At 39.6% G+C, this 23,718-nt stretch overlaps 1 protein-coding gene across 2 annotated transcripts in view; it reads left to right on the top strand.

Annotated features, from left to right (window-relative positions):
* ramp1 (receptor activity modifying protein 1) overlaps positions 1 to 23,718 on the top strand; it is an 84,969-nt gene that overhangs the window by 52,989 nt on the left and 8,262 nt on the right. For both annotated transcript variants that reach the window (XM_079662526.1, XM_079662525.1), the window contains exon 2: positions 11,078 to 11,213. In XM_079662526.1, coding sequence (XP_079518652.1) covers positions 11,143 to 11,213 — 71 coding nt within the window. In that variant the 5' untranslated portion in view covers positions 11,078 to 11,142. The remainder of the gene's footprint in view (positions 1 to 11,077; positions 11,214 to 23,718) is intronic.

Raw genomic sequence — 23,718 nt, 5'->3', positions numbered from 1 at the left:
GCAGGGGAAGTAATTACTCAAGATTGGAATGGGATTTGTAGGGAAAGTGAGATGGTTGCCAATGACAAAATTAACTTGGATAATAATAACTCTAGACAGAGCAAGAGGGAGATAAAATGTCCGCCCTTTCTGACGTTTTAGTCTCAATACACTTGCTTCCTGTCACGGACGACTCGTTTGTTGACTGCTGCAGAGGCAACAACTGAAATGTTTCAAAACGCCTCCAATCTGCTTCTGTGAAACATCATCAAGCAGTACATTGATATTTGCATTTTTCTCTCAGGAGCTTCCTTACTGCCAGCCCCTGATGCTGTGTTTGTTACGGTCGGAGGCATGCTGCTGAGGTATACGTTAGAAATTCATGAGAGAAATGACTTGTGACTTTACTGAATTTTACTAGACAGGTAGCTGAGAACAGCTGTGCTTGCAATGTTTTATTTATTTTTATTTCCATTAGTATGGAAGCCTGTTTGCGCCACAGGGAAAAAAATGCATTATTCATTATTATGACCTACTATCTCATTATAATGACTTAGCTATCTCATTATTATGACTTACTATCATATAAGAGCAATTTTAAAATTAGCTTTCATCCCTTTACACCAAAGCAACAATAGCAAGTGTGTGGGACACACTTAGCTGAAGTAATAGATACTATAATTGAAGACTACTTTAGACGCGGATTCACACTTAAGGACATTTTAGTGGTTTTGGAGGAATCACACAATATTAAACTAAGCCTGTTTTGTTCTGGCAATCAATACTCCGACTATGACGTGCTACATTAAACGTTTATTGTTATACCGGAGACATAGACATTCATGTCTGGTAGGAAGGCCATATTTCACTCAACTGTGTGGCTGCGCACGCATACTGTGTCTACGTTACATCACGTGGGCCAATCATAAACAAGTATTGATAACCAGTGCTATCCACATATTCAGTCAGAATATTACAAAGGCTATGGACACTACAGAGGAAGCTACAAAATAACAATCTTTGGCTTGTGGCAAGAGCAGAAACAATGTATTCTCTTCAGGAGTGCTCCGAAATCAGGGTTGCTTACAGCTAGCTAGTGTATTGCTTTGACTTGCTGGTAGTCAGCTTAAGTCATTATAATCAGATAGCTAAGTCATTATAAGTCATTATAATGAGATAGCTAAGTCATTATAATGAGATAGTAAGTCATAATAATGAAATAGCTAAGTCATAATAATGACTTACAGGATTTTCCTGTGGCGCAAACAGGCTTTCTTACAATACTTTGTTTTACATGCTGCTGTAACAAAAATATTTTTCCAATTTGGGATCAACAAAGTATATCTTATCTTATCTCAAAAACTACACATTTTGACAATAGTTGCTCTCCAACGATCTTGTGCTATGTTTTGAGTTCTCAAATGTTTCTGTAACAAATTGAGTACTGTAGAAAGACTTCCTACCGCCCTAAAATATGTCAGCAGTCACAAGGACAAAAAAGGAACAATTGTAATTCCACAGAGTCTAAATGCTTTGTTTAGTGACATTTGTTTTCCCTATATTTAGACCTTCATTTCATCTGATAGGTCTTAACATCTGGTGTCTTTTAATACTCATGTAATAACTGAATCCTCATCTCTGATCCATCTTATCCTATTTGCTTGTGTAATTACTCTAGTTTTTTACATTTTGTCCTTTTTTCTGTTTATTTCTGAGCATCTCAACATGCGTAACCTGAGGCGCTTTTGCTTGGAAAAGCTCCAGATAAGATTATAAGAACTGGCTTGCAGTGTGATGAAGCAGGAGCGTATCAACAGCTGTCAAACTAAACTTTCAGATAGGAGTTTGTGTGTGCTCTAAATGTTAAATATGCAAATACAGGCTTTGAGGCGTTCAAGAAGGTGATTGGGTAAAGGAATTAAGTGTGAATATGCAGCTCTATTTGTCTTGCTGTAAGGCACTTATATAGCCTCATTCTGAGTTTAGTTTCTTGTGCATGATGATTATGAGAGCAAAAGATGCTATAAATAGATATAGTCCTTTTCCATCTCACACACACACCGCACACACACACAACAAGCCCCCTGGAGCTAGCTGCTGGATAGGCTTGTACGCAGAGACCCCACAGAGAGGAGAGAGGAGGCAGCATGCGTTGGGTCAAAAGTCATCTAATGTCTATTTACAAGAAACAAGTGTGCCATTGGCTTCAAGTGCGTTCTCTTGTTCTTGAAGATTATTCAACCAGACAAGTTGAATAAGGGCATGTTTATATTTACAGAAGCAGACTTTAAGACTAGGTCAAGTTAAGTTTATGTATTCCAGAATTACACAGTGTGTCAGTGGGCTAACCCTAAAAAAAAGATTAATATCGGAACCCTAACCTAATTTTTACAAGTTACCCAATGTTGGTCTGGTCAGTATCAGGAAAATATTGAGAGATAATGCATTGTAATTTATCCCTACAATATCTTGAAAAACATAGAGAACATAACACAATCGAAGCGTGAGGGTAACATAGTGATGTCACTATGAAGGGCCGCCATTCCCTATACGCATAACAAGCACAATGCGTAGGGTCTCATTCTTTGCTAGGGGCCTCATCTTATGGTTTCCCCGCAGTGAGGGCCAGGGTCCGAGTCCTCCCCCCCCCCCCAGCTAACACTTCACGAGCCAAGCCCCCCCTTGCGACTCGTGAGGCCAACATGCTCAACATCAAGTGAGGGTTTGAGAGAGAAAGGACGTCTGTCATCCGATACCGTTGCACGCATTGCTGCAAATTGTAATGCTCCGTTTTTATACCTAAAACAAATTAGTCCAATGGAGACGTTTCGTTTAGTGGGGGAGTGTGTGTGAGAGAAACATATACAACACACAGCAGGAAAGGGAAACCCCGAAAAAGCATAACAAAGCCTTTTTTCTAAAGCCTTTTCATGGTTTGGTGGCAAAATTAGAGAAACCTTTGTTTGTTTTGTTTGTTTCTATTATGCCTCCTGTAGCACCTTGAGATTGCTTTTAGCAATGAAAGGTGCTTTACAAATACAATTTATTATTATTATTATCAAAGCTGAAAAAAAGAGAAATTATAATTTCCCAATCAAAAACATATTTTATCCTCAGTGAACTTTCTCTTGATATGGACATTACAAACATTTGACTAAATGTAAGATAATGTTAGGCTGTTGATATTAAAACAGAAAAATGCTGCAGTGACTTGCCTCACAAAACACAAGATATGTTTTCTTCATCAACATTTAATCAGAAACTAAATGTTCATTGCAGAAACCTAAACTAACCGACATGGAAGCAAAAAAAGCAAACAATTGCCTGTGAACATAATGAGGCAGCAATGTAATTCAACATCATTGGAAAAGCCTATGTAATTGCAGAGACAAGATAGCAGGAAGGAGGAAGTAATAAGACACATTGCAGACAGCACATGCACTCACAGTTAATGTCAGGTTGGAAGGAAGCATCACTGTATTATTTTTAGATCCGAATCGATATACAGTTGCAGGAGGAAATGGGAAAATCTTCAGTCAATCATGACCTTTCCACCAGATTCATCGTTGCCTCACAGTGAGAGGAGAGGAAGTCTGGTATATAACACATGTTTTAGCAAGGTGACTCATTTTGTGACACACTGTTTGGGATATTTCATCTTAACCTAAAGGTTAGCTAGACAGGTGTTTTTCTTTGCAACACATTTTAGTTTCCCCATTCCACCACTGATGGATTAATATGCTGTTTCCCCAGAACCGGGAGCCCTACATACCTTCTGTCGCTACTCTTACTAATCCACTTTGTTTTAGATTGAAGGCAACCTAGTGGAAAGCGTTTGGCCAGGATATTGCTGCCTTCCCACTTCGTGTACTGGCAGCAATGCTTTCATTTAAACATGTGATAAGATAACTGGCAAAACAAAGATAAAGTTTCTGCTGAATGTATTCTGGTTGGCTCCGTGTTAATGCTGCAACTTGTTGATCTATGAGCATGAGGAATATGTCAATGTTCCAATATGTCAACTGTGTGCATTTTAATAGAAACTTCACAAAGTGCTACAGCTTGTCGTGAATGTTCAGGATTACATCTTCTCAGTAATATTTATTATTGATTTCTCCAGAGGTGAAAGTACTCATATCCTTTACTTGGAAAAAAAGTGCAAATATTATGGTTTTTAAAAATACTCCACTACAAGTAAAAAACCTGATTAAAAAAATGTACTGAAGTTAAAGCACAGAAGTATTAATATCAAAATGTACTTAAAGTACAAAAAAGTAAAAGTACGTGCTCTGCACAATGGTCCATTCCAGAACAATATAAGTGCATAATTATTATCACCTAAATGTACTACAAGTATAAAAATAAAGTTACTTTTTAGGCAGAATGGATATTTTCACTGTATTATTTTATTAGGGCCCGAGCACCCGAGTCGAAGCAGAGGACCTATTGTAATCCCCAGATTACAATACCCTTAATGTACCCTTAAAGGATCCTTGTCTAAAAAGTAAGTTCTAGACAAAAGGGGGGACCTTTATCTAAAATGGGGGGACTCTAACCCAAAAAAGCGGGACCCTTATCTAAGGGGGGAACCATTATCTAAAAAGTTAGTTCCGGAAACAGGGTGGACCCTTACGATGATTGGTCTACGTGCTAAAGAGCAACACACTTTCTTTAAAGCGTGGGTTCTCCAGCGCAACATATTGGACTCCGGAGTTGGTGCAAGATTTAGAAAAATGTTCAGCGCATCACACAACATGCAATATGTAATGTTTATCCGTGTTGCCGGTCTCCAGCGGACATGGCATTTCACTGCTGCATCCTGGAAGTGAATCGACGTCTGAGGGCCTGATCATCGCTGCTTGCAGCTTTAATATTTTTTTATATTTAAGAGCACTATAGTGTTGTGGTTGGTCAATAGGGATCAAATGTTTAAACATTAAATACTGTGGAGATAAGTAGTACAGTAGTGCATTATACCATATCAGCATATTATGTGTTTTTGTATGTACAAATTACCAAGTAACTGTGACTGTGTGGTGGAGTAACAAGTGTAATATTAGCCTCTGAAATGTAGCGGAGTGGAAGCAAAATGAAAATAGGTCAAAAAACTACTTAAGTACAATAATTAAATAACCAAATGTAATTTGTTACTTTCCACCAATGGATTTCTCAATGTTCATAAATTATTTGAAATTGCCGCTGTGGTCATTTTCCATCAATAATAATCTTAGTATTACAGTGTCACTATCATTGAACACTGTCTTACACTATTATTTAGTTCTGTTACATACTTGATACAGTAATTGCAGTCATTTTGGTGTCCTTCAAGCTTTCAGCATACACGCAACCAAGCCATCATTAGTATGGTTCAATTAGTCCACTTACATGGAATGGATTTATTATGGGAATGTTCAGAGCCAGCCTGAGGGCTGTGCAGCCACCATGGATGTTGGTTATTTTTAGAACTGTTTACTGTATTGCTGTGTTTCATTGAATGTTTACAATGATTCCTTTACTGCACATTTGCATTACCAAATTATTGAATTAACACTTTTAAGATCTTTTTTTCTTTTCTTTTTTTTCTGATGCTATAGGAGGCCAAAAGCAATGACTGATTGGTCTGCACTTTTTGCATCCAAAAGCTTCTAATGCAATAATCAGGTTACTATATGATTATTGTGTTCTTATACTAGGGTTAAATAACAGATAATGTGCAGATCAGTAGTTACTTAGGTATGCTTTATGTGTCATATTAGTATTGTGTTGAAATATACCTCTTTATTTTACATCTTTGGTGGGCAATACACTGCTACAGCAAGAAATTGATAACACTGTCTTACTGCATTACATCTGAGTAACAATACTTTAACCACTGACATACCTTTTTTCAAAATAAGTAATACTATACTTAGGTAATCTTGGGTTTCAGAGAACAGTCCAATATTCAAGTTTTTTCTGTTGATAAGATTAGTGTCTAAATAGCAACTGGATGAGTAATGGGAGAAATTACTGTAGTCTCTGAGAAGAAATTGCAGAACTGGAATTGCATTAATCAAAAACAGTATCCTAAAACATTACATTCCCATACAACTAACCTGCATTTTCAATTACGTTTCAATCAAAACATACAGTTGTAGACCTAGATAATGTTGGAGAAAAGGAATTCTCCTCAAAGCGTAATTGAAACATGGAGCGTCATTATATGAGGACAACATTTTCCTGGAGACCAGACTGCATTGTTGTACCACTGTGAAACCCTGTTTGGAGGTCAATGTAGGGTCTAGGAATTGATTGAAGGTGTTGTTGCTTAAACCTAATCAAAGCTTAATCAGAACACTGGCAGACCGGAATAAAGTTATGTGAATTAGTTTGTAATGGTTTTAGAAAGTGTGTTCATGATTATAGGGACACCATCTCAAAAGACTCTCATAAAGACTCTTGAATCTAGTCACAAACAGTCCATATGTGATTTGGTTTGGGAAAGCAAGAAAAGAGATTGTGAGCATGACTAGATTGGAATGTACGGAGGCTCTTACTCTTTTCAGGTTTATCTAGTTGAATTCTAGGAATGTTAAAAGTTGTGTTTATATTTTCTACCTCCATTTTCTACTTATTTTCCTCTTTAAAAGGGCACTGTCCACTTCCAGTTCTGCGCCATAACATACTCGCATAAACCAGTTTGCATGTGTTTACTCCTCCAGGAAACTCTCAGGAGAATACACAGAGAGAGAGAGAGAGAGACAGAGAGAGAGAGAGAGAGAGAGAGAGAGAGAGAGAGAGAGAGAGAGAGAGAGAGAGAGAGAGAGAGAGAGAGAGGAGGAAGCAGCTAAAGGAGGGATGAAAAGAGATGCAAATACATGTATGCAGATTTACTCTCTACACTCGGGAAACAGCAGGTTACAAAAAAATGAGAGGGAGAAAGGGAGAGTTGTCTTAAGGGAATAAGGAAAAAAAACATGAAAAAAGGCTTTTAAATAAGTGTATACTGCAGGGAATAAGAAGGAGGGAAAATATAAGGATACAATTATAAGTAGGTAGTTCTATTTCGTCCCTACTGACTGCCAGAGGCGGTGCTTTAGCACTGGATATGTCCATCGCACGCATGCGCAGTTCGAGTACCTCATAACAACAAAGTCAGCTGTGACCCACGTGACAACGGCTACATAGGCCGGCGTCATTAGCGTATCGGCTCCTTTTCATCTTCTTCTCGCTTCGCGAGAGTACCGCGGCTACATACTTGTAGCCTACAGCGTTCAGGTTTTAATGTTTAATCTGAGGGATTTCTCTACAAGCAGCTGGCCGCATGCAGCTTCGCGTTCTCCAGGAGCTGTGGTCGGCTGTGCGCTGTTCAGAGCCTCGACGGACAGGTTTGTGTCAACTTGTCCGACAACTTGATGGTTGTGTCCCTGCACCCTCTCCCAGCTAAGTTGTCCTGATTGCTGTCTTATTTATTGTTTGGCTGAGACTTTCTGGTGACGACAGTGTTCCCGCTTCCTCTCCCATAAAATTGCCCTTATTATGCTCTTTTGAAAGTTCTGCTTGTGGCGTTGTGCCCGAGCTATCATTAGCATTTGAGTTCCCAGCTTTAGCTACGTCCCTCCCATCTGATACTGGCTGTCTCTACCTCTCTGCAGCAGGCTCCAGCTGAGCCTTCTTTGCTGGGCCTCAGTGATGCATCACTGTAGGCCTTTGCCCTAAGTTCTAGGGAATGGGGACGAGTTATGTCCTTATTGGTGCAGACTCGTCGCCAGGTTTGACCTGCTCAGTCACCACAGTTCGAGACATCTCCTCCGTAGTGTGCCAGTTGAGCCAGGGAAGCTGTTTGGGGCAGCTGCGCTGTAGGCACTGGAGCGTGCTGCCCAAGCTAGGCAGACCAGGCAGCAGCTCTCGGGTCTTCATAGGCCTGTGTCCACTCCCAGCAGGCCCAGGGGCCCCTCTAGCAGCTGCTCTCAGCCACCAGCTTACAGTGGTGGCCTGCACAGGTCCCAGCGGCCCACTCATCAACCTCCCGGGGGCTTTCATGCCGCCGGCCTTCTAGGCGGCCTCATGCCTCAGAGCCTTACCGGCGCCCCCCAGGGGGTTTTCACCTCAACCCAGGGGTACGAACCGCAGTTTCGGTCCCTAGCCTTCGGCCGGGCCAAAATGACTGTCGTCAGCGATCCGGCAGAGGCCCTAGCTCTGGCCCAAGAGTTGTCTGTCCTTCTGTCCAAGGACGCAATCGAGCCAGTAGACCCTCTGCTTAGCCCAGGGGGTTCTACTCAGCGTACTTTCTCTTGAGCAAGAAAGTCGGTGGATTTCGCCTGATCTTGGACCTCAGAGGAATCAACAGATTCCTGAAGGTGCTGCCATTCTATATGCTGACCCTCCCGGTTTTCGCGGTAGACTCCCAATTTCATTGCCCTCTCCCGGTTTCCCGGTTTCTCCCGCATTTCTCCCGATTTCTGACAAAATCAGATTTACTCAGGACTGTTTCCACTCTGACTTTAATACAGCTACACCATTGTTTGATTTCGATGGCAGCACGTCTCTTTAGTAGTGCCTGCAACTGAAAGTCAGAGAGGGTGAGGAAGATATTCACAGAAAACAGAACAAGAATCGACAACTCTATCCTCTGCTCACTCCTTTCCTGCCCACACATATGCTCCATCAAGGATGGTGCTTCAGACCAAAAGGCAGTGCACTTAGAACTACAATAGGCATGTTAATATTAATCTAATACAGCTCCGGCAATCCACTAGCACCCCTCCCCCCCCGCGGTGGTTTTGAAATGCTCCCGATTTCTGAGGTCTCAAGGTTGGCAAGTGTGCATGCACAGGGGGAGTGGTTCTCAACCGTGGACTTGAGGGATGCTTACTTCCACGTGGGCCGGGCAAGATGGTGCCTTATATTCAGTTCCTCCGGCCCTTGGGCAGACTAATGGCTGCCTCGGCCGTTGGGCCCTTAGGCCCGCTGTCGTTGCGCCCCATGCAGATGTGGCTGAACAGCCTTCACTTGGACACCAAGTGGCACAGGCACAGGAAAGTCAGGGTGTCGCAGCGTTGCCTCCACTCTCTGTCACACTGGAGGGGCAGGGCCTATCTCCTGATGGACGTGCCCATGGGCGCCATCACATCCCGCCAGGAGACCGTCACCATAGGTGCATGTCTCTTAGGGTGGGGTGCAGTGCGGCAGGGCAGGACCGTTCAGGGTCAGGGGTCTGCCCAGGAGGGTGCACGCCATGTCAACGTGCTAGAGCTTCGGGCTGTGCAGCTTGCACTAACGCACTTTCTACCCCTACTGGGGGGCAAGAATGTGCGTGTTCCTTGGGACAGCATGTACGCTGTTGCCCAGTCAGCAGTCCCCTCTAGATAGTGGACGTTCTCACTCCACTCTAAATTTATGTGGCTGCTATTTCTGCCTGACATGTTCGGGTCGACGGCGCCACGGCGGGGTGCCACAGGTCGGTGTCCCTCTTCCTGAGAGGGGCTTTATGGCAGCATCCTCCTAGCACCCCGAGGGGTCCGGCTTGGGACCTGCCCCTGCTGCCGGATGCCCTATCATCTCCTCCCTTCGAGCCCCTGGCCCAGGTGGGGCTTAGGTGGCTGCCCACGAAGGCAGAATTTCTGCTTGCCATAGCCTCAGGGAAGCGAGTTGGGGAGTTGCATGTCCTCTCCATAAACGATACATGCCCGAGGTGGGACTCTCAGGTGTTGCCCTTTGGGCAAATATGGCATACCTGCCCAGGGTGCTTCCACAAACCCACTTCAATCAGCCTGCCCAGCTGGCACGCTTTCACATTCAGGAGAACGGCACATCGAAGTTGCTTTGCCCTGTGGGTGCCCAAAGGGCGTATATCGAGGCTACTGCCTGTGTACGGCAGTAGGAGCAACTCTTGATTTTGGAGGTTGTGCCCTCTAACCAGTGGCTGCCCCACTGGGTTGTCGATCCCATCTCACATGCCTACGGGGCCAGTGGCCGCCCCCTGCCATCAGGGCTGAGATGCCACTCTACAAGGAGCATCTCAACATCTTGGGCTGCCCTGAGAGTGGTGTCCCTGGAGACCATCTGTGACGCGGCGTCGTGGGCTTATTCTGGCACATTCTCCAGTTGTTATCAGGTTAATGTCGCCACTCCCCATTCTTTGGGCGTGGTCCTTTTGCTGAGCTCCGCTGCTTCCAGTAGTGAGCAAGGGCTTGGATTCTTCATGACATGGTTGGTATAGGTCATCCAGTGCTAAAGCACCGCCTCTGGCGGTCAGTAGGGACGAAATAGAACGATAGTTACGACTGTAACTACGGTTATATGAGTCCCGGATGACCGCCAGAGTTTCCTGTCACTCAGAATTATTGTGTGCTCGCGAGAAGATTCTGGGAGCCGATCCGCTAATGACGCCGGATTATTTACGTCACTTGGGTCACAGGTGACTTTGTTGTTATTAGGTACTCGAACTGCGCATGCGTGCGATGGACATATCCAGTGCTAAAGCACCGCCTCTGGCGGTCATAGAACCGTAGTTACAGCCGTAACTATCGACCTACTGTGTATACAGGAGTTTAACCAAAGCATGGTTTAACATGCTATCAGTTTATTTCTTCATTAGATGTGCCTCTATGGGCATCCAAAGACACTTTTTGAGTCCTTTTCGACCTATAAAACAGTTCTGCTCATTTCATTCAAGTTGAGAACGTATCAAGCAAGAATTCACTGTTGAACAAATGTTCAGGTTCAAAACGTCACCTCTACTGTGTGTGAGTGTATGTCTGTGTGCTGTTTTTGGATCTTGTAAGGCAGTGATATACCTCACACTGTGATAGCAGATGGTGTTTCAGTGTCATGTCCCACAGTAACATCTTAAACGGCAATGAACCAAAAAGAGAGGGCAGCATTTAAGGCCGCAACTGCTTTCAATCCCAAATGCTTTGCTGAGCTTTCACCCCTCAACAACCTAAAACCAGGTCGTAGAATGATGACATACAGTACACACACACACAATAATAATGGAACAAACACATTTCTAAAGTACATTGCTCCTCACATCTAAGTTCTGAGTTTTTGCCCTTTTGTCTCTCCTTTCACTCAACCACATCTCTGTTTGCTCCCCCCTTCTTTCTCTCATCAGTGTCTCAGTGTGTGTTGACATTAGGGTGTGGACCCCACTATGAATTCGCCATTGAGGAGTTCTGCATGGCCAAATTCAGACTGGACATGCAAGAACTGGACCAGGGACACTGGTGCATCTGGGAGGACACAGTCGAGTGAGTAGGATAAACACACACACAAAAAGAGGATTCTGTCTAAATCCAAACGCAAACAGATTAACATTCACACTATTACAAACAACGACATCATGAGCTTTCCATTTTTTATTTGCATAAGGCAATGAATCAGCAGTTTCGTTCTATTTGCTAGTTGTAATGCACTAAGAGCATTAAACGCTAAATGCGATTGCAAAGTGTTCCATAAAAGCCGATTAAAGGCCAGCACAATGATCTCCACAGAATAAATATTACCCTTATTTGCCGTCTTTGATCCAGTGTAAGTTGACAAAATGGAAGTTAACTCCCTACTAAGAGGCATTGTTATCAGTAAAAAAAGGAGTAGATTGTTTATTTCTGGCTGGAGGTCTACAAATCCACCAACGTTTTGATCACCTTCCAACAGCTGATTAGATACTGGGTGAGAGGCAACAGAGAAAGAGATTGAGTGGAAACAAATGGAGGGGGTCAGGAGGGATACAGAGGGAAAGAACAAAAGATGTTCGGCTTGGGTATAAACAGGGACCTTTTGTACATCTACAAATATTATCTTTTCCTCACTGTAATAAACTCTCAACGCCACAGGTTCTCACAATTGGATTAGATTGTCAGGGATATCATTTAGTACAATTAAATAATCACATAAATAATAACCCCCACTTGACTTACAATTCGAAAATTGTTCATCAGCGGTTGTGTGTTCAAGCATTAAATACCCCATTCTGAATTACCTGGGTATAATATCATCCATCTTCCCTCTTCGAAAGCTCACAACGGGATCAGAAACCTTGGAAGATTAAACCAATTACAGATGTCTCGATCGGGCTTACTCTGACCGAGTTGTTCTTGTCTCATGGGCAGCTTTGTCTCTGTTCTCATGAAAGGTACAAACTGTTATTTTCTGAAACCCTTTTATTCAGTCTTGGGCCGGAGCCAACTGTTTCATAGTAGGTTTGGAAAAGCCAAGCTGCAAAGTTAATTTGGGTAAAGGAGCAGAGTTTCTTGACCTTGTCATTCCGCCAGTACTTTGCACTTTGCAGTGTGAATATAAATAGTCTGTTTTCAAGTGGATACAATCATACCTGACACACTGCACTCTTTGTGACTGGTAAATAATGAATTAGGAGTGCCACAAGGCTGTAGTTTGTTGCCTCTGTTATTCAGTGTGTTAAGGGAATCCAATTTTATCACCTCACACTAAACCTTGATCCTTTCACTGGCTCGCTGTGAAGGACAGAATAGACTTCGAGATACTGCGTAATCTCTTCAAATGCTTAGAACATGGTTTCTCCAATCTTTTATATCATTATTCCACTTCCATGCCACTCAGATCTTTCAAGCAAGGACTCTTATACATAATCCTTTAGGAAATCAAATGGAGATTCTACGTCCCATCCCTCTAGAACTGTTTCTTGAACTGCTTCAAAAAACGTTTTAAAACCCACTTCTACCCACTTGTCTTTCTTGTATGGGTGATGTAATTGATTTTTGTCCCCTGTATTTGTTTACATGTCCTAGGGTTATAACTGTATATGTTTCTCCCGGTGAAAAACTCTTAAACTTTGTTTTTCAAAAGCTGCTCTATGAATGCAACCTTACTTACATCTTGCATTTACAGGAACATCTGCATGTATGCAGATGATACAGTTCTATTGCTCAAGTTAAAGATGCTAAAGAAAAAGCTTACACATAAAAATAATAAATGAAATTAAACAAATGTTTGGTAACCTAATTTAAACATGCTTATACTATATATATTATTTAAATCCTAATTCAGAATTAATAAAATGTGTCCGTTATTAGCTCAATCAAGAAGTATAATATGTGTTCATTCAATAAGGATTAGGTTTAGGGTTGTTTCTCTGTTTGTCAGTGGGTTAGGGTTCTGGGGAGCACAGCGTGGTGCACGTGCTCTCTGGTAAGTATTTTTGTTTAAAAACCTGTTTAAAACTCCTGTAATACAACCAATAAAAGTTTATAAAAGCCCTGTTTGGTCTGTGTTAAAAAATTCAATGAAATAAAAACATCTGGTAAAAGGCCTGGTAAGTAAGCTAAAAACATCTGGCTAAAAAGGACCAAGGTTAGCTTTGTTTAAAATCAGCATGCAGGTAAGATAAGTATTACATTGTAAATAAATTATAAATAAATACATAAAAGTGCTTAAAATAAGTGCTGGTAAAAAATCACATCAACCCAAATAATACAAGATAACATATAATATAAAATATAATACATAGAACTATAATATATAATATATAAAGTATAAAATATGTAAAGTGTAAAATATATAACACACGGGGAGGCAAAATATTTTAAAATAAAGTCAACCAAGTGTCCCTAAAAGTGTTTAAAACCCAGGCCGAGGTCTAGAGAGGTGGTGCAGGTGAGACATGGGACACGCCCCGAGTGATGTTTAAAAATACTTTATTAAAGGGATTGTTTCAGCGTGTTTCTCTGCAGGAGGCTCTAACATCCATTTAAAATAAGGAAAACATGCAATAAACCGTGCTCTCCAATTGCGAGGATCTCACATCCCAACAAAATGATTACAACACAGCCTGTCAGGGCGAGAAACATTACACAAGTAGATCCACATTATTTAACCGCTTGGACACACAACTAGAATATTGTAAGTATAGGTCAGAGCCACTTTCGTCTAGCCTTTGACCATTTATAGCAGTTTGTTTCACAGTTAGATTTGATGGAGACGACAGACGTCTCAAAGAATGCGAGCAACGATGAGCAGCAACCAATCTGCTAGGAGAACTAATCCCCCTGTTGATAAACATAGCAACATTAAATCTTAGTAACATCAACAATTCTAAAAATAAAGCATATATTGAGCAGGGGGTAGTGGTGGTGGGATTGGCAAAGGAAAATGAGAAATATCCTGCTGTTCTCCTCTTATTGCTTGAGATTAAAGCTTTTTTTGTACATTGTGTGCTGACAAAGACTTCCTTACACAAGAATGTCTCTTAACATTATGTATAAACTCAGAATTTTGTCTTCAGTTTACAGATATAAAACATATACAACAAATAAACAACAACTAATGAATGAAAGATTGGGATTACAAAATGGTTCAGTATAAAAGATTGCATCCTGGCCAAGATGTCCGTAGGGATTTCTCATTGTGTGCAAACAACATTTGGTCTATGCGTATGTCTGTGTATGAGTGTGTGTCACAACAGTTGCACACAATTCATTCGTACTAAACAAGCTACCCTCCGGGCATGTAATAATACTCTGCTATAACATGTATCATGTTAACGATGGTTTTCACGCAAATAAGTTGTTTTTATTGGGAAATTCTATTCCTATTTATGTTAAAATCACCAAATATCATAGGCCCGCCCACCACCGCTGGTTGAACCTGATTCACCTGGGAAATTGGCTTTTAATTTGGGGATATTTTAAATCGTATCCCTGTTCATGTTTCATTGTCTTATGGTTCTGTAATCAAACTCTTTCAGCTTTTTCTTTGTTCTAACTTATTTGTAATTATGGTCCTCACTTTTTAGTTGTACCCATTGTTATTTTTATACATCTTGTTTTGCTCTGTAAAGCACTTTGGGCTGCATCTTGCATGGAAGGTCCTATATGAATAAAGTGTATCATTATTAAAAATAAATTTGACTTTAGTTACACCTGGATTAAATTCACATGCTACCCAGCAGTAAATGATGTAATTAAATGTAGTTCCAACTTGACCAGCTTTGATGAAGACATCAATATATCAATAATAATAAACAAAACATATAATGTATATTATTCTGAAATGCACTTATCTGCATGATGAGTAACCTTTTTGATATTTACTTGTAACAGAGTATTCCTACAATCTGGTACTTTTACATTTAGTAAAGTACAAGATCTGAGTACTTCTTCCTCTTCTGAGTGCGAGAGCAAACATTGGAGGGGTTCAGTCATATAATGTTTGACTCGGATAAGGAGTTTGTTTCGGAAGAAAAATGGCAACTAGCGGATGTATCAGAATGGTATGTTTCGTTCGCGTTTTTATTTCTTTGCTAACTTGGTTACTTTTAACTTGGTGACATCAGTGAGTGGTTGTGAAACATACAATATTCTCTTCTTCTTCGTGGATATAGGAGAAAAACTTCAGGATTTGGTTTACTTGCAATAAATGCACACTACACAGCATGTTTGCTGCCAAAACTTTCTCTATTCTATTGCTAACTCTGGCTCTCTGCACTGTTAAGTTCACTCTGCCCTTGAGCATTCAGATTTCGTTGATGCCATTTGCATATAAGACAGTGATTTTCTTTCTAAAAATGTGTGACAAACCAAATCAAGCATGAACCTTAAGAGGTTAGTATGTGAAAAACACCTCTATAGTGACACACTTTGCACAGATAAAAGTCAGCATAGTCAAGGTCAGACATTGTTGGATGCATTATACACAAAGGAATGTTTGATAAAGTGGAACACTTAACATTGTCCTGCACTCAACTATCCTTCACTTCTGCTTCTCTGCTACTACTCTGCATGACATTTCCTGTGTTTTATGCCATTATGATAATGCACTCTTACATTTGTCATACACTTATGATACTAAAGTACTGTAGACTGCAGTATACAGTATATTACAAACTGCATATGTTTATAGTACCCAGATCCCATAATATATACCTTCTTCCAATATAGATTTTACACTTAAGTGCTAATTTGCCTTTAATTGTTCTACAACGTAACTCTCCTGCTTTGGGTATTACAGCTGTAGTTTTATTTGCAATAAACTCTTGTGTTTCATAGATGCTAATGCTAAGATATTGCATGGTTATCTATCCCCTTTACATTTTCTGAGATTGCTTATACATTCATTACATCTCCTCAAGCAGGATTGTTATTATTATCATGGTGCAATTTGTTCCTCTTTCAATATTTTGCGTCCATATTAAATTCCATCATGCAATTACAAAAAGGCATAACAATTCCTTATACATTTAGCAACACCATTACTGACCTGTTTTCAAGCAATTCAGGAGCAATCAAAATGACACGATAAAGAAATGAATGTGAGTCTGTCTAACTTCAATGTGAGAGCAAACATCATAGCTTATCAGCTCAGTGAAAATGACTCCCGTCCTTTCTATTTTTAATCTAGTATTTGAGATGCAAGCAAAGAGTAACTGTACTAATGACAGCTATTATAATCAGATCATTTGAAATCAGGCTGACTGAAAAATAGAATGAATTTGAATTAGAATTTAGAAAATATTCTCCTTTACTTGACAGGGTTTTCACAGCAGACATTTTGACAATATGACAGACGTTGTTTTATATATTTTTTGAAGTGTTTACATTTGGATTTTTGGCTACTGTGACATGTTAAATGTTGATAAATTATTAACTAAATTAAACTATAACAATAAAATATCTAGACAAGTAAGAGTATGTGACCTTCCCTTTTCTGTATGGTATATATTTGACATCCCTCAATTAATAAATGCTATATAACCTTGTACATCCACCCCGCAGGACAACAATTGACCTCAGTTCCTTATTGACAGCATACATGGAGCATAAAATGCAAAATCGTTGATGAATAGCTATTTTCTATATTGCCACAACTGTCTCAGGGTACAAAGACATTTTGATAAGGGCTGTGTAAAAGCAAATGGGGTTTGCTAGTAAACTTGCTTATTGCACGCGTTTGATGATACGTTTAGATCCGTGATCATTCAAAAACGACTTTCAATGTATCATTTTGGTCTGCTTGCATTCAGGTATGTACAAGACACAAGGCAGATGGAAAATATGAAAAGTCTGCCAATGCAGATGGAAGGCAGATGGAAAGACGTTTGAAGTCCAGCTGGAGACAAGAATAATAACATGTCATCATCTAGGTTGAATTTGTACTTTTTCCAGAATGTTGATTTAAAAATGAAAGCTCTTAGGGTCTGCATTTAAAGCACTCACCTGCCACTTGACTCAAGAGCACGCAATCGAATAGATGCATGAATGAGAGGTTGAACATCTTCAGCTTCCTTTTTACAAAACCAAATATGGCTATTACGTACTTACTTTAAGCACGGTGAACAGATCTGTAACGCCATAATGCACTAGCTTCTGGACATGTCTGGTTTCATGTTTCTTATTTCTTAATATTTGAACATTTTGAAAAGGAAGTTATCCTGACGTTGAAAGCAAATATTTTCTTTTTTTTGGTAGTTCTGCACATTTGATGGTGTGTAAAGAAATGTGTGTATTTATCTTCTTAATTAGAGGGTGGACACATGGTTTCTTGACTATCTCTTGTCACATTTTTCTTATTTTCCTATTATCTTGATTTACTGTATTTACAACATTTTAATAGTAAATATTTAAAAACAATACAATACATTTGTTAATAATAAACGTATACATCAAACATATCCCAAGTCATTGTTTTAATTCTCTTATTTTACTCACTGCTAACCATTATTCTTCACAGTTTAGGCAGCAGAAATTCACTGAAGCAGCTGATCTGTTGTGAGGCAGCAGATATCAAAGCGTTTGAACTGTCTGCTCAGTTAACTGAGGTTTGGCCATTTATAGCCACAAGTAGCCAACAGTTCATCCCATAAAAAACGTTTCCCTTTCTTCATTACACTTTTCATTTTGCACTTCCTTCGTGCTTTCTTTTTCTTATTCAGCCGTTAAATCTCTCACTAAAGTTTTCATAGCTTTTGGTGCCCGGGAGCCTCTATACAAGGTCAGAATACCACAGACTCCTCAATAATGCACATGCCACCTAGGTCGCTGCCTACGTCGGGAGGATGTGCACAGATTCAGTCTAGTTTGTAAAGCTGATGGTTTGTAAAGACTCCTCTCCGGCCAAAGAGAGTGTTTAGACTGGAGTTATTTCACGTTAAAGAAACAGTAACTTTAATGAAATGGATGAGTTAAAAAATATAGAGAACAATCAAGGATTTTGTATTCAGCTTTCGTGTCCAATTACTTGGTGCCAACGGCTTCTCTGGTCAAATAAAATAACAGTTTAATTGCTTCATGCCTTCGGACACAACTCCTTAAATAAAAGTTCTAAGTCTTTGATATATTTCTTCAGCCATCATAACAGAAGTTCCACTGCAGTTTCTGTCAGAAGTTGGCAGTATACAGTAGGTTGCACATTTTCACATCCTTTTTAAGAAATGTTTAGAAGTTTTACTTGGTCAGTTTACTAGTTCCGCAAGCGACTGTTTCCATCGACAGAGAAACAATGGGGTTATGGCTTGAATATGAATGGGCAGGGGAAGGTCTCTTTCAAAATATATATTTCTTGCTATTCATTTTAGGGAGCCCATTTTACTCTTGAACTTCACTGCTAACAACAAGTGTCAGTGTGCTCCACTAGCTTGACTGTAGTAACTCTAGGTCTTAATAGCCTATGCTTTTTATCATGGAAATTGTAGCTAAAATCTTTAAATATGTCATTGTGCTTTATAACAAAAACACTATATTTCTTTTAACAGAGAGAATAACATACAAATACAGATGTGTATTCATAAGTACGGTGGCCCTGAAGTGCAAGACACCAATGCTGTTGTGTTTTGTGAAATGCTGTTGTGTTTTCTGAAATGCTGTGGTGTCTTGCATCAACATTTGATCCATTAAATACGCATCCTTATTTGTTGTCACATATAGCTTACTGTAGGTAATGTGTTAGCTAACTTGGATACGCTATGATGTAGGCTAAAATACTGCTGAGTCAGTATTCTCTCTTGAAGGATCTTTATTACTTTAAGGCATTTAGCTTGATATTTAACAATGAAATGTACTTTTATTAAAACTTTAACATCAACAACTTGAGATAATCTGCTGCCTATACACATGTATAGGAACTTTTAAATATGCTTTAGTCAATCCATTGGCCAACCTCATTAGGCCAAGACCCTTTAGGCTGTATCTAGTATCTACTCATCCATCCGCTCTGTCTGTGGGGTTGGTTAAGTAATTATTGCACATTATAACATTACTGGCTCATCGTAGCCTCCAACATTAGGCCTTGTTCATAAGCACAGGAATAACAACTTAAGCTGTCTTTCATTTAATTTAAATGGTATAATAATAATAATAAAAAACATGGATACAAATGATTGAAGAGTAGGCCTATAAGCAATTTCCAGCGAACAAACAAGTTCCAAAAGCGTTTTTTTATATCCTGCTTATTGAACCTGATGTCTTGGATGGATTAATGTCCAAATGTTCTCACTTTTGCAGTTTGGAATGTTCAGAAAGATTAGCTATGATGGCGTTCTTGCCATCCTAAACCAACTGATTATTTTAAGTTAACTTGTTCTGAGGTCCTGGTTTATGCAGAATCAGAAAACAGGACGGATATCATCTTTCTGATTAATCCTAATTAAAATCAAATTATTTCCCCTTGGCCTTTGTCTGTTTTTCATACTGCGGGCTCTTAGTTTAAAAATAGATCTGTTTCTTGGTTTTGCAAGGGCGTGTGATTGTTGGAGGGTATACTTTAGTCAGTCAGTCATGCGTGCCTGTCAGCCGTCTGTAATAATTTAAAGACCTTTTGTGAGTGAGCTCAGATCGGGGTGACGTGCGAACCCAGGCCGGAAAAATCCAGGGAGCTCAGCAGTGTGGAAAGCTAATTGAAGTTCCCTTTCTGTGGACCCTTGTGATTAAAAAGGCAGATTAGTCTGTGATTAGAATTGGATCGCCGTATGTTTTTACAGCTATAATGGGGGATAAATTCCAGCATTGCCTGGATTGTCGCGCTGCTTCAGCTATTATGCAATGCATTTATAATAGCATTAGGAAAATGATTTGCATACTTGCGGGAGGTTTATGTATTAAAGTTTGATAGGAATACTGAGACGTTCTTGAATATCTTCAAACTGTCTGGCACACATTTCCTTCCACACTCCTCTTCTGCTGAAAAGAGTAACCTCTGCATTTGTTCTTCTTCCTTCTAGGGAACAAACACATCATCTACTTTTTTCTTACTTAGTTGCTGTCAAAATTCTTTGTCATCTTCCTTCTCCTGTATTATTAGCTTTGAGTATTATGGCATTTGCACACAGCACCTTCTTTGAGAACATGTCAAATTTGAAGAGTATATATTGTGGAGCCCTGAGAAGAACACACAAGAGAAGATGTTCTCCTGCTCTAACTGAGCCATCTCCTTTGCATCTTAAAACTTAACATTCGCTTTGACAACTCATTGCTCCCGCTGGGTTTCAGTCGCAGCAGAAAACACATTTGTGACGATTTTTCTTCTACTCATTGTGCACTATGCCGTTGCACCATAAAGAAATGATTCCACTTTATTTCCCCTTTTCCCCTTTTTAAAAACTTCTTGTGGGTGTATCCCCTTATCGTTAGCAAAATTCTGATTAATTAAATGTTATCACCTCTAATTATCTATAATTTTTAAGGTAAGTTCTATTACATGTAATATGTTCCACCAGTTCAGAAAAATCCTCAACATATAAGAATATAAAAAATGTGCGTACATTTTATGATTCAAGTTGCAAACACAGTATTGTCTAACTAACGAATATCACAAACTATACAAGTAAGGGACAGATATTTATCCTTCCTCATTATTAATGTCCATATTTACTAACTAGCAGTCCTCTTCTACTAAGAAGAAGAAGATGGACCTTTATTGATCCCCCGAGGGGGAAATTCAGTTTCCACTCTGTTATACATGCTTATATACAGGTACATACAAGTACACACAGTTATGTTCACAACATGCACATCAAATACACACATTTATATGCACACATGCACATGCATTGAGAGGTCAGAGTCTAGACGGCGCCAGTGAGCAGTTGGGGGTTAGGTGCCTTGCTCAAGGGCACCTCGGCAGTGGCCCAGGTGGTAAACTGGCTCCTCTCCAGTACCAGTCCACACTCTATTATTTCGGTCCAAAGTCCAACCCCAAACAGACTGAACCACTGCCGCCCTAGAGGTCAAACACTCAACAGAGAACCTTTAATGTTCAGTAAAGTTCCTAAAGCTTGCTGCCTTTTGTGTACTCTGGGAAAAAATAGATTTGGCGATGTTTAGTTAATTTGATGGTGTGTAATTGACCACTTTTATCTACTTCATCTACTGTGAATGTCAATCTATCATAAATTCTGTGTTATACTTTCTGTACATAAGCATGTTGCTAAAAGCTTATGTAAATCAAGTAGCAATGAAAGCTAATGTAAAACCTGCAGAACCTGAATGTATCCCATCAGAACTTAGCATAAAACATTCATAATTAAATGTTATTAAGTTAAGTATAACTTACTTAATAACAGAAAAATGAACAAAAGCCATAACAAATGTATTAATAAATAAAACATCAGTTTTGATTCCCCCTGCAGATTCCAGAGTTTCTCAAGAGGCTCTTAGCCTCCTAAAGTTTATCTTAAGACACAATACTTTTGAGGAGACACCTTTTAAGCTTGAGAAGATTTGCACCATTCATGTCCAGATCCTGTTTACCTTAAACTGATGTTGAGGCTCTGGAGTGTATTGCTTCTAAGAGCTGGAAGCAAATGTGCGTCACGCTTATTGTTTGACAGTTTAAACTAATGTCTGTTTTGAAAAGTAGCATCAGCAGGTCAGCATTTGTAAATACTTTGACTTAAATTACGTGCCGCAGCATTTGAGTTTATGTTTGCTGGTCTATCAGGGATATTTCAGTTCAGGCAGAACAAACATTTACACACACACGCATACATGTCTTTGTGGTATTAGTCAGTACCAGAAAAGATCATCCGTTCTGTGGACCACCCTTACTGAAGTTTACACATAAACAGAGATGTCACCTCTAATTATTAATTAGACAAATTAGAGGTCACTGACTGGACACACACACACACACACACACACACACACACACACACACACACACACACACACACAAAGTGTATAACTAGAGCCACGGAAGGAAATTGATATCAGGGTTAAACACATTTAAATACAAATAAAGTGCAGATGTAATTATTCATACAAACAGAAGCACACACATGTCAATCTGCTCAAATAATGATGAATGAAAGATTTGATATGGAGAAAAATAAGACAGAACAAAAGTGAGAACAAATATGAACAGTGAAAAGACCATGTGTGTTAGTGAGTGTTTATTTTAGGGACTTACATCATTCGAAAAAGCATCTTCACGCTTTCAAACTGCAAAACGTTTGATCACGTTTGCTCTTTTGTAGGAAAGAGAAAGAGTTGCATAAATAAATACACACACACACACACACACACACACACACACACACACACACACACACACACACACACGTACTTGTGCACAAAGTCTAACTCTCCCGAAGGAGAAGAGAAGCGGGAAGTTAGCAGAACAACAAAGTAGAAAGAAAAAGGGGAACATTTTGTCTGATGTGACAGTTTTTGTTTTGTTTTTTAAATGTTCTTTGTTTTCAGAAGGATGAATCCCTCCCTCTGCTGTGGAGGGATCTTTATAAGCAGCAAATGTGAGTGATGAAGAGGGGCTTTTCTGTCCCTAAATATGTAAAGGAGATTAAGGTGATGATGCATTGCACATACAGGAGACAGGAGATGATTAGGGACATTACGTCAGAAGTTGAATTAAATCAGCATATAAATGTTACTTTATTTAATATGACAATAGCCTATACAATTCAACAGATTCATATCTGTACGTTTTATCCTGTTACTTGCATTCCTTTTATGCTTGGCTCATTTTTCCCAGGGATCCCTTATCAAATGTTCCTCCCACTTATGAACATATTTGCTGATTAAGATTACTGAAATTTTATACGCTTTTTGAACTTTATTTGCATAATCCATGAATTGGTCATAAAAAGACATTGGGTTTTCTCGTCCATCTGTCTGCTCTTTACACAAGTTAATAAACAAGGATAGGAGATAACTTACTAATAGCTGTAGAATAAAAAAGAAAATTACTTCAGATCAAACTCATTATAGAGCTGTGGGGGGAAAAGCTGAGTTGCGTTTATGACACCACATTGTAATGAAGTAAATTGCTCTCATTAAGACCTTTAGAAGCGATTATCACCGTCAGGCTTCATTATCAGCATACACTTAATTTGAAAAATGATATACAGTGTTCATGAAACGTTCAATAAGGGCAAGCCTGGCATAATAATTCAAAGAGGGGATCTAGTGTCAGCCTTGGCCTCCACACATTCACCTCACACTATGTATAGAAGGCTGTAGGAATGAGTCCTAAACCCAGAAAACAAGTTAGCATTTTAGCACTTCTGAACACCCTTATTTGGAATACGTTTTTGGCTAGATTCAATAAAATAGGTCTGTGGTAATAAAAAACACCGGTTGCTACTTGTTAACGTGAATTTATGTGACTGTGATGTTGTTTGTTTACATCCTTACGTTAGCTATCTGCCGATTGAATTTAGCCTTCAAAAATCTTAATTTGTGGTGATAAGTATCATAAATGTGTGTTTACCACAGATCTAATTTGTTGCAATACTCCAAAATCCAATGGAAAAGTCCTATTGCCTTTTTG

This window comes from Notothenia rossii (assembly GCF_949606895.1).
Source record: "Notothenia rossii genome assembly, chromosome: 2".
In the NCBI taxonomy this organism is placed as follows: Eukaryota; Metazoa; Chordata; class Actinopteri; order Perciformes; family Nototheniidae; genus Notothenia; species Notothenia rossii.
The sequence above is the reverse complement of the archived record's forward strand: the minus strand, read 5'-3'. Positions and strand labels throughout refer to the sequence as shown.